The sequence below is a fragment of the Parasteatoda tepidariorum genome, chromosome 6 (genome assembly GCF_043381705.1).
Source record: "Parasteatoda tepidariorum isolate YZ-2023 chromosome 6, CAS_Ptep_4.0, whole genome shotgun sequence".
NCBI classification, from domain to species: domain Eukaryota; kingdom Metazoa; phylum Arthropoda; class Arachnida; order Araneae; family Theridiidae; genus Parasteatoda; species Parasteatoda tepidariorum.
Genome location: NC_092209.1, coordinates 32,519,396 through 32,532,066, shown reverse-complemented (window position 1 = coordinate 32,532,066; position 12,671 = coordinate 32,519,396). Strand labels below are relative to the sequence as shown.

General features: G+C 29.1%; 1 protein-coding gene across 1 annotated transcript; it reads right to left on the bottom strand.

Moving 5' to 3' along the window:
- Positions 1-8,684: 8,684 nt before the first annotated feature.
- On the bottom strand, positions 8,685-12,371 carry LOC139425801 (putative leucine-rich repeat-containing protein DDB_G0290503). The gene is made up of 2 exons (XM_071181758.1): positions 12,313-12,371; positions 8,685-9,864 (listed from the first exon to the last, which is right to left on the bottom strand). Exons 1-2 carry the CDS (start codon positions 12,369-12,371, stop codon positions 8,685-8,687), a joined length of 1,239 nt encoding a protein of 412 aa, XP_071037859.1.
- Between the last annotated feature and the right edge of the window lie 300 nt (positions 12,372-12,671).

Below are 12,671 nucleotides of genomic sequence, written 5' to 3'. Positions count from 1 at the left end.
TAAGTAATACAGTTATTGAATTTAAACAGTGGCTTATAATAATAGGCGACGTTGCTGCTACACATCTGTAGTTATTTACTGATAGTTTTCGGGCGTGTAAGACCATCTCCAACTCCACAACATGCAGGGAAAAGCTGAGTGGTGTGGCACCGAGACGGAAAAATGGGTACTGTCTGTCTCTCAGAACAGCCACAGTCATGGTGCTTACCGACTGCTTTAACTGGACAAGTGTATTTTAAGTAGGATTGAACAATGGCCAAATGTAAGAACGAAACAGAAGAATTTCTGATGTTGGAATCTGGAAAATGCTCTCTAGAATAGCAATATAATTTTCAGAGTATAAAAGATAGTTAGATCCGAAGTACTATTGCGAAATTCTATTATGTGCTATTCTCGATTTCTTTTCATCCATGAAGGTTGACATTGTCGGTACCAAATACCCCGAAGCTTAGAATAAAAAGGACTACTGAGTATAACGATTATGTGTTTTAATCGATTACATGAACTATTGATGATATCGATTACTTTACTAAAAAATAATTATATACGATTATTTATTAAAAATATTTAATCGATTTATGTATGTATACCAAATTTAAAAAATTTTAACCATTAATTGAATTGATTGATAGAAAATATCGATACAATGACAATCACAGTCACTGCTATTTGTCACTGTTACTTTTCAATCACAGTAGCAGAAGTAAGAGTGATAGAGACGTCGCACTTTCATTCTTCTTTCTTGTTCTTCTCTTTTCTTAGCTTCCCTCCTCGCTTTAGAAGAGGGAGCTTTAGTAATTTTCATTACTTATGAATTACAACGACGTTGTGTAATTTATACGAAACATAATGAAACTACTATATTTAAAACAAAGTGGTAGTCAAATCATAATTTTTTCTTTTTTAGATAATAAGCAGTATTTTATCGAGAAGCTTCGTTTCAATAAATGCAAAATTGGACTATATAAAATAATACTAGATATTTTTAACACCATATATTATCTTCTACTCCTGCTTTCCACTTGAGTTTTTAGGAGTTAAGTAGTTCAAGCTTAGTAGTAATTACTAAGCTTAGGAAGATTAATTTCATATGGTACAAAAAGTAACGCCCACTACTACACAAATTTAAGTTATTCAGCTTATCAATGAACACTTCAATGTGATGTTTTAATTTGCTATTAATCTATTAAAACTTTTTCAGAAAGCAGAGGCATCTCTGAATATATATAAAATAAGCTACTATTATGTAGAATCTGAGAAATTCTGAAAATTAATTAGCTCAGATATCTCTGCAGTTCATCAAATTTGGAAATCACGAAAATTTTCATGACATTCTGGCTTAAACGCATAAAATTTTCAAATTTTTTACTGGAAAAGCATTGTTGCTAGTAACACATTAATATTATAAATTATCTTTAAAAAAATTCTTTCCCTTATTGAGGATCCCTATAATTTTACTTTATGTGAACCGCTGTGAGCATTTTGCGAACAATTCTCCTCCCCCGAGTAAATAGTAGGCTTAATTTCTGCATGAACAGATGGGGCAAATTAGAGTGCCTGTATTGCAGGGACTAATGTAGAGGATATCTGCCCTTATATCTATGCTGTATTGAAAAGAGTGATGACAATATCCAAGAGCGTATGCGCTGCCGTCATATTTTTGTCCAAGGGGGTTGCCAGATGATACACTGAAATTGGCGCCACTCGCTCATTTGGTGTTATTCTGAAGGTTCTGTTATTCTAAGAGTATATACTAAAGTATCAATAATATAAACTTTAAGATTGGAAAGCACATGATGTTACAGATTTTTTAAGAAACATTGTCTCGCATCTGAAATTGTTAAAAAATTAACGTCAATGAAAAAAAAAAAGACTTATGAAAAGACTTCAGCTTTTAATAAATGCATTAAATAAAATATAAAAATTAATAATGATTATGCCATTTATTTCAGAAATAATAATTAATAAAACAAATGATATAATTTATTGTTATTTATTACTTTTTCAGGAAAAAATTATCGCATATTCACCTGAAAAGGTATTGTTTATTTCAACAAAAATTTCCATAATTAGTTGAAATTTAAAACAAACTAGCATTTTATACAGTTGATAACGAAAAGTAAACAAATGCTACTTTGTAACGCGCATTGTAACATTGTAACGCGCCAGCATGTCAAAGTAATATCGCCAAACTCTACACTTCTGAAGTTTTGATAAAAAGATGCTCAAATCTTAAAATTTATAAGTAATTTAGATAGAAATTATGTGTATTAAAAGTAAATACATTTATTCTTATCTAACCATTAGTTTTTCATCACCTTGTTCTCTTTACAATAAGATAAACATAACTTTATATGCAAGCAAGTAAGTGATAATAAGGATAAATTCGAATAACTAACAACTATCCAAATTTTCAGCCATAATTTTAACATTTACTGTAACTGTGAAGTTTCTTATTGAAAGAAAGTAAGTAATGAACTTATTACATGCATTTATTAATACAGAACATAAATTTTTTGAGTCAGATAATTTTCACTCCGTGTAATTCCAATGACGAATTTTCCACTCTCGCCTCTGGCGGTAAAGTTTTTTTTTCCACCAATCAGGAATCGTTTCTTCCTTGTCCACACTCTTTTACTCTAGGCACTCTAGGGCAAATGAACAAAGGACCCCAAATATCGTTGCATAAAATTTAAGTTTGCAGTTTTTCTTTTTTTTGAATTAATTCTCTAAATTATTATTTTGAAAAGACTTTCAGATGTTGCTTTATGATGCTTCTACCTTACTGGCTCATTGAAATTGAATCAACCAAAATTTATTAAAATTAATGATATTGAGCGATGCTTAATTGAGTTATTTTTAATTAAATATGAATAGACCTAGCGCTTATTTGAGATAGACGTTTATTAAAAAAATAAAAAGACAAATTTTACTGATTGAACTATTATTAATTCTTGATCTTTCATGGAATTTTCAAGCAATAGTTTAGACTTTTACTATTATTCATATTATTTTATTTATTTTTTGAAAGGATTTAGTCAGAGAAAATTTTAAGGCCCTATAGTCAATGCTCAGCCCACAAACATAATCAGATCAAGGTTAACACAGTTAATATATTTTTTTGACTATAATTATTAAAAATATTCAAACAGTCAACAGAAGAACTGATAAAGCCACGAAACACAGTCAACAGAAGAACTGATAAAGTCAAAAAGAACTGATAAGGCCACAAAAATTAGTCTTTAGCAGATTACCAAAGATCTTCAAAGCATATAAACAAATTATATTATTATGGAGCTATGGAGTTCCTCTTTTTAATTTGATTTCAGAATTACAATGTTACGGAACTGAACGCGGACCCAAGAACTAGTCGGCTTTTCAACGTCAGTTAAAAAATAAAATAGGTTTTGGTTTTTTCTTCTTCCAAGAAGCAAGTTATCAAGCAAGCAACAAGTTATTTTGTTGCAGAATTATTTCAAAAATTTTCCCGGAATTTCCTAAAATAATCTAATACTTGGAGAAATTTTGATTAAACTAGTTGAGCTGGCAGCTATATGAAGATAGTTATACTAAATGAAACAATCATATTCAGAATTATATGGCAACTTATTTTGAATTCGTGAAACAATAAGACACACTTATAAAAGACTACATGTTTAGTTTAAGGCATTTATTAACATTTAAGTACAGAAGCAAACTATCAGATTCTTAAATACAGTAAAGCTTTAAGTAATGTACATGAATGAAATAATGTACATGAATGAATGTTATTGGATGAAACAATTTGAGTGATCCACATTTAACACTTAAACATTTCCTATAAACTTCCAGTTACTTAACAAACATTTTTTTTCTCTCAAATTTTAAATATGTAAAGCTCAACACTTAACTATCATGTACGAAAATTGTTAAAAGTACCTTAACCTAACACCTGCCTGATTTCTTATTATATTTCTTTTAAAAAAATAGATTTTCTGATTAATATTTTTTAACTAAGTGAAACAAATTTTAGATGAAACGAAATTCAAAAAGTTAATATATATCTTTTATTAAATCTAAGTAAAAAAGTACTTAGATGGTAGAAGATACTTTGCTTTAGATACTTATTTTTCCATTACTTATGATTATTATTTTTTCGGAGATTTATATGTGTATATTAATTTAGCCCACATTTGCGTTTTGTGAGGGAGGGAAAAGACAGCATGACCATAAAATCGAACGTTACAATTGATCATGAAAAAGGTCACATGTATTCTTTATAATATTTGCAGATGTTGTTTTTTTTCAATAATCTTTTTTTTTAAATAATTTTTTTTTGAAAATAAGTTTTTTTTAAATAATTTTTTTTTAAAAATAATTTTTTTTAAATATTTTTTTTAATAATTTTTTTTAAAAAGTTTTAGAATAATTATAATTGTAATTTTTTTATTCTGAAATATATTTACTTCTATGAAACAAAAGAACTACAACTCTCACAAACATGTGGAGTTTTAATACCATCCACATGAATACTGCTTGTGTGTTTATCAGCAGCCATATCCAATCCTCTTAGACTCAACAGAAACTCTTTGATATATCCGAGTGATGATCATATTGTTCATTGAATATTTTAACAGTTGACAGTTCCTTCTGCAAATTTTTTTGGGGGTCACCCTGCATGAAATTCGATTCAAAATTTCTCTTGAGGAGAAATTCTGCTTGGGTACTTCGGCGCATTTTAACAACAACAATAAAAAAAATAATAATATTTTAAAATATCAGAACTTTTCTTTTCAGGATCCTTGTGGGTGAAAGGAGTCTTAAGATAAAAATACCCCTCCCCCCCTCTCTATAAATAGTTTTTCTCGAAAAAATGTTTCAGATAGGAAAATGTTTAAACACTTTTTCTACATATGAACGACAATTTCTCAATTTATTTTTAATATTGTATTTTGAAAATAGTAATTAAAACAAGACTTGCTTTGATTGATCTTTCCATGTTTTAAAAATGTACGGGTTAAATTTTTTTTTCTTCTGTGAAATTATTTCAATTCCTACACATTTCATTAGCATAAATTACACTATTTTCAATCTTCTTTCATCAGCACAAAGACACCAACAACTTTAATGCTTTTAATCGAGAAAGAGGCTTCGTAAAAAATATTGTTATAACCAGTGCAAAGGCTATTAAAAAAATATTTATTCCGCCGAAATTACGAGAATTCTAGAAGGTTATGAACAGTTTCTTCAAACTTCAAAAGTACTAGTTTCAAGAACAGCTTACAAACAAGGAATGCGTATAGTTTCAAGCTTTGAGAATGAAAAACCTGTGTTTGGAAAAACAATTATTATTTTGTGAAAAGGCTCCAAAATTTTACTTGTGTGTAATCTTTTTAAATCTTGTATTTTTTACAATCAACTGAAAAATGTGATGTAGTAAAAATAATAGCACAAGAAAAATCTATAATCATGAATATGTAATAAAAATATTGCTTTTTCTCAAATATTCACCACCATTTACTAACTCGTAAAAAATGACAGTAATTTTTTTCCAAACTGAATGAAATTTTAATATTTTTATCGAGTAGTAAATTATGCTTGTAAAAAAGTAATTTAGATATATTGCAAATTTTAATTCAGATGAGGCTGAGTATATCAAGAAATTTTACATCTTATTAAAATATTGAAAATTATTTTTAAATGATCCCAAATTTCAAAACAGTAAACATGGAGACATATGCTAACCTAATTTTTATATTAAACTACTGTAAATTGAGAATAAGTTTGTATTGAATGCACTCTCTTAGTAACAACAACATACTATCTATCCTATTTTTGAGTGAATATTTTGTATTTTTTTAATGAATACTGTACCTAATAATGATGCAACCTTCCTCGCTTCTAGTTCCCTTCAAAAATTCCATATCATTGCGCTACCTCCCTCCGCTTCTAGTTCCCTTCCAAACACTGATTTTTGGTGCAACCTTTCACTGCGTTTAGGTTCTTTCAAAATACCCACTTTTGGTGCAACCTTCTCTTGTTGTTTGGAACTAGTGAAAGCACCAATATATAATAAAACTGAACATCAATTTATGTAGCCAGCAAATAAGTACCAAAATTTGTCGCAGCATAGCTCGAAATTTTTACAGTGTATACCTCTTTTCGATGGAATCAAATTCTTGACCCATAAAGAGGTCGCCGCAATTTGGGAAATATAGTTTCAATCGTTTGGTCGAGACAGTGATCCAAAGTTTGGACTCAAACATTTGGTTTTGAGTATTTCATAGTAACTCGAGATTTTTTTGACGAATTGCAATCCTTTCGCGCATAATTATGAAATTCTTTAATCCATCCAACGTTAATTATATGCAGAAATAATTTTTAGCAAATATTTATAATTTTTTATTATTAAACTGCAGCTATATTCTATATTTTGGGTGTGAGAAATCCGAATCTGCCGAAGAAACGGCATGTTTATTCAGAAGAAGTACGTTTTATTGTGTGATTTCGTTACTTAAAATATCATCTGCACTAATTATTTGACACACATGTGGTTACCCCCCTCGAACCTTTAAGATTGGGTTCTAGAACGTGAAGTTCCAATCATTACATCAAAAGTTATTCAGGATGGACATTTTTTTTTTTTTTTTTTTTGCGATCTGTGCATTTATTTTAAAAACTTAACTGTTCTTAAGCTTAGTTTGTTCATGAAAATAGTGAAACATGAATAATAATAAAAATTGATTTAAACCATGAAAATTCATATTTTCATTTTTAATTGAACTTATATACAATTTTGTTGAATTACAATATAGAGTAAAGAATGGCTGTTGCTGAGAATAAAATGCAATAACTTTTCATTTTAGCTTAAGTAACTTTTGTAATTAACAGACTAACCATAGCTGTATTAGTCAGTTTAAAAAAATAGCTTCAAGGAGTTATCGTTAGGTATTATTGAGTGGTGTGAGAAAATATAATATTTCTAAAAAAAAGAACCAAAAATCTAATCATTCTATTTTAAGAAGAATCTCATTCCACACTGTTAAAATTTTTATTCTAAAACTACGAAAAAATAACCGGTGATTAAAAGGTTGATTTCCGTTATGCTTCTGCTTTTTGTGATGACTGAACATTTTAATGTTTTTGTAATCAAGAGGGAAGTTAATTGCAACGCTTAGTTACGTTTCTGCAACACGAAAAATATTTTCATATTGTGTTTTTGAAAAGTAGCAGTCACATTTCGTGCCGTATGATTTTGTTTTAATCTTTATTTATTTTTCATTCCTATTACACACGTTAACACAGCAGTTTTTTCAACTTTTGTTTTTCACGATTATTTTCCTTTTTTTCAACAAATGTAAGTTATCTTATTCAAATTTGTTTGTTTTCCGGTCGCTTTTGCAAGTCTTGAGATTGAGTGCCTATTTCTGAGAGCTCGTAAAATTTTGACTTTAATTACGATCTTCATATTTTTTGAAGCTAATGAAGTGTTCATATTATTAAGTATTATGCTTTGTTATGGTTGGATATTGCAAGTTTAATCCTGTACACTTCGCGGAAAAAAGAATAGTAAAACAAAATGAGTCACAATACATAAGAATTTTGATATATTTATTGGCCAAAATGTTACATATTTTTTTTTTATTTCTACAATATATTGGCATATTGCAAAACATTTTTCTGGTTATTCATCTTTTTATTTCATTTTCCATCGTTATTTGCTTTTTTTGTTAGAGACGATTGGGGGACAACACGCCGACAATTTTTAATTTTAATACATTTTTTTGGTTTATTTCTTAATTTTATTGGTTGTATAGAGCTTTTAATACTGCACAGAGCAAGTGTCAGAGGATATCTTTTTCTGTTACTTTATAGAGGAACTTGCAAAATGTTTTACTACTAGCATTGTATTTCTGATTATTTCATTAACATTTTCTTTTCCTTTATTATTATTGCAGAGACTATGATGTCACTAAGACCACTATTTTTTCTCTTGATGCAATTCTTTTTCTATTTTTTTTGTGTTTTTTCATCCTACATTAGCTTCTCTCCTAAACTATTTCATATTTGGAAAGAAAACTTTCATCTCAGACTTTCATCTTTCTTCTCTTCTGAGGCTAATCATCCATCTTTTTCATACTAAAAGGCAATAACATACCTCCTCGGCATAGGTAAAAAAAATACCTATGACTGTTCTAATCATATTTAACTGACTTTCTTTCAAGGTCGGGTATACAGCTACCATCATCGGTATAATACTACCTACAACCTTTGAAAAATCTATTTTAAAAATTTTGTAAAAACGTAGTAAGTACAATTCCTGTACATTGTTGTTTCAAATAATTTTTTTTTTTTTAAAAACTATGTTTCCGTAAAAACATATATACCTGAGACAGGTTTTAGATGTTACTGTTCAAAATTTAGCACATTTGTTGTATTTGCCCTTGCCAGAAATTTCTAGAATAGTTTTTTCACTTTTTTTTCTTCTTCTTCTTGAGTTTCTGGACTTTTTCTTCCTGATTTGCTTGAACTTTTTAAACTTCTGACATGCTTTCTTCTATATTTGTTTTGTTCTATGGTTGTTTTCTTCTATACTTGTGTTGATATTGCTCCTGTGCAAAAACATCTGAATATCTGCATGAAAATTTAGCATTGTATATTTAAACGAAAAATAAAGTCATAAACTGCAGAATTGAATAAAACACTTAAAAAAACTTATCGCGTTTTTGAGATGGATTTTTTGTATCCTTCGATTTTTTTGGTCTAATTCTTTTTTGTATGAGTCGCCATTTCCTCTTGAAATAATTCTTTTGTGTTGTGGGTTTTTTAACACTTGGTTCTCCATCCTTCACACCTAATGGTTCGTTGTCATCAAAGTCCTTCGATATGTCAATACAAGAATTCTCTTGGCTTTTAGAAGCTCTTCCCTCGCTAAGGTGTAGTTGTAACGGGGTGAGCTGTGAAACATTACTGATGTCAGATGAATTTTCATGTTTCATTTCACCAGAGTTGATCTTTTTGTCAATATTCAGTTGGTTTACTCCATCCAGTTGTTGAGAGGACAGTTGAGGAATATTGCAGTTGTTAGTATCATTTCCTTCACTTTCAAAATCTGTGGGTACATCAGAGTTGGTGTTGTTCTCCGTGTCCATTTCATTAACATAGTTAACTCTTCTCTGACTCACTTCCTTCCGGATCAGGGCGAGCAGTGAAAGAAAGTAGATGTTAGGTTTGTCTTCCTCACGTCCAATTTCTTTGCGCATGTCAGAATTGGTGTTGTTCTCTGAATTCTTGTGATTTACAAAATAAACTCTTTCCTCCGTCAGATCTATTCGAATTTGGGCGAGCTGTGAAAAATCGCTGATGTTAGGCTCATTTTCAACAATCTCCTTTTCATTGGATTCATGAATGTTGATCTGAGACGGATTAAAGTTATCAAGTAGGTAATCGTCGAGTATAATTTTGTCTGTCTCAATCTGGTTCTTTTTATTCTCTTCATTAACTCTTCCCTCATTTAATTCTGTTTGTAATGGGGCGAGCTGCGAAACACTGCTGATGTTGAGAGCATTTCTTTCAAGTTCCATTTCAAATTCATCCTCTATAGTCATTTGATTAACTCTTCCCTGGCTCAATTCTATTTTCTGCGGGGCGAGCTCTGAAGTGTTGCAGGTGGTAATTGCAGATGGTGATGGTGATTCTAAGTCCGTCTGAATCTTTTTATCCACTTGATTGTACAAAGCTCTTCCTTCGCTGATGTTCTGCGTTGGCCGGGTGAGTTGAGAAATTTTGTCATTGTCCAATGTTTTCTCACAAGATCTTAGTTTTTCTTTTCCTTCATCGGTCTTATTGGGAGGAAATAACTTTTTGGATTTCTTCCTTTTTGTTCTAAAATAATTTTTAAAATAAACTTTTTAAGTAGGATGTAAAATAAAAATAAAATCTATTATATATATATATATCTTTTTCCTAAATATTTTAAGTAATGATAGATAAATCTTTCTAACATTCGCAATTTAGCTTAATTTCAATTTTCCTTTCTTTTTTTTCATCCGTAAAGCACAAAACTTTTGTTTGCGTATGCACTGATAGAAATTTTAAAAAACACACACGCGCAATTTTTTTTTTTTTTTTTTTTTTTTTTTCAAATTCGAATTTGTATTAGTACTTTTTATAGAACAAATCTGATCTTGCATGGTTTTTCTAACCGAATTAAGTACCGTTAATGTCTTCGAAATTGACACTCCTTAAGCAATTAAATATCCACTTTTTTTTTATTTTAAACGTATTTTTGACTTTTTAACGTTATTTTTTTAAACTAAAAAGTTTTTTGATAATAAAGTCTTTTTATTTTATCATATTTTTCCCTCAAAAAATGGGAATAATATGATGGCATTTTTTCTCCCAATTGATTCATTAATACTTAGTAATAACAATTTAGGTAATTATTATAACAACTAACAAAAAAGAAGTTTTAAAATTCGAGTTAATTGATTATAAAAACTGATTACAGTGTTATTGCTTGAACATTCTGCAGTAGCACTATAATGAATTTCTAAATGAACAATGATTATGGTCAAACAAATTTAAGTCTCTTTTTATGCAAAATAATCAACCAACATTTAAGCAAGATAAACCGTCTGGGTTTGACCTTAACATTACTCATAGTCAAAAATCAAGCTAAAAAGGAATTCATATTAATGATAAGAAATTTATGAAGATATTAAGAAGAAATTAAAATTAAGAAAATATTCAGTTTATTGATTTATTGATTGTACAAAGATGTATTTTAATTGATAAGAATTGATAAACAATGCATTAGCATTGAAGTAAGTTATTCAGCTACACAGCTGAATGATTTTATTTTTTTTTAGATATTTATAAATGATTATAAAACAATTGTTTATCTAATTTGAAGATCCTTTTGTCAAAATTTGTGTTTCCATAATCATTTTACTCCGAATATTACTTTTTACATTAAAATAATCAGCTTGATTTGCTAATGACATTTGTGACACCTTTCTAATAAGTTCTTTTCGTATGCGATGCCCGTAATCGCAATCCTTCAGGTCAATGTAAAAATATATAAACAAAAAGAGTCGAAATTCGATATTTAAGCAGTAAATAATAAAAAAACGTTTAAAACATTTTTGAAAAATGATTTTTAAATCAGGTAAGATTCAAAATATGAAAACCTTTTTATTGCAGGAAAAAACAAGAACATGTTTTTGGCAATTACTTTTCTCTTCCTGATATCACAGTATATGATGTTTTTAATCCCTCCTCTCTTTTTAATGATTTACTGACTTTAGAGTGAATTTTTTCCCTTTCTCCTCTCTGTGAAGTCCACAAAAATATTTTTTTACTTCCATTATGACAAGCATTATAAAATTTATCTCAAAGTATGTCATTATGAAAGATACGCATTTTAAATAGTTCCCGTATTCATACATTGCATTTAGCCCATTAGTGCCCACGTTTTTTTTTAATGACATCATAACCCTACAAAAAGTAAATTTCAAATGTTATATTGAATTGCTTTTTAGTCTTGTTTTAACTACAAAGGAAGTTTTGTGATTTTTTTTTAAATAAAATAAAAAAAATTTATCCAGAATTTTACTTTAATATTTTCTAACTAACTTAATTTATGTTTTATAGTACTCATTATAGCGAAACTTGAAACTAAAAGCGAATAGTGTAATTTATTAATAACTAATGTACTTAAAAAAATTAGAGAAATATAATACTTACATTTTTCTCCAGATGTAGCGGAAAATATTCGGCATGATTGCTTTTTTAAACTTTTTGAAGTTGGTAATCGTAACTTAGTCGCAAGAGGGTTTTGAGGAAATGGAAAGATTATATTGTTACGCTGACAAACGATGATTTGTCTCATTGTTGTTTGTCTCTTTTGGAAATTATTTAAAAAATTAATAGGCTTTAATTGTTCTCAGATGCTTGGAATTTGTAAATGCAACAATACTTCTTTTCCATTATTTGTTCAAAATTTAAACTGAGTGTATTTAGTACACGTAATGAAATGAAAAATGCTTTTGTTGTTACTATAATTTAATTATATTTAACCTTTACTTTTCACAAATTCCACTTTATCTTTAAAAGAAATTAATTTTATATTAAAAGGGATATTAGTTTTGAAAATTCAACAGAAGAGCTAATTTAACCCTAATAAATATCTCAAATGGCTCAGTATTCAAAGCACTAAATAGTCATTATGAAGAACTTGGTTTCAATTCCCAGGCGTTGTTTGAACCCAAGACAGCTAAATTGCGAGGGTCTCAGCTTGTCTGAAAAATAAGCTCAGCCAATGTGCCATACCGACCATTATTGCCGTAATCATGTTGTTGATCAGGAAATTGTGGAGCCTTAACCTCCATGACCCCTCAGGCCCACAATGGGAAGTTGTGGAATGTTTTTTTTTTCTTTTTTTTTTTTTTTTAGCCAGTTTATTTAGTCGCGATTTTAAAAATGTTATTTCAATTAAAAGATTTGAGCCATGGTAGCTCTGGAAAAATAGAGCTCGAGCCTTCCAATGAGATAACCCGGGTTCAAAAAACCCGATTACTTAGTCTCAATTTTAATGATATTATTTCAAAGTTACTGTCAGTGGATTGACTTCATTTGCTTCAAAAAATTTTAGATGGCGAAAGTCGATATAGTATTTTGAGAGCTCGCAT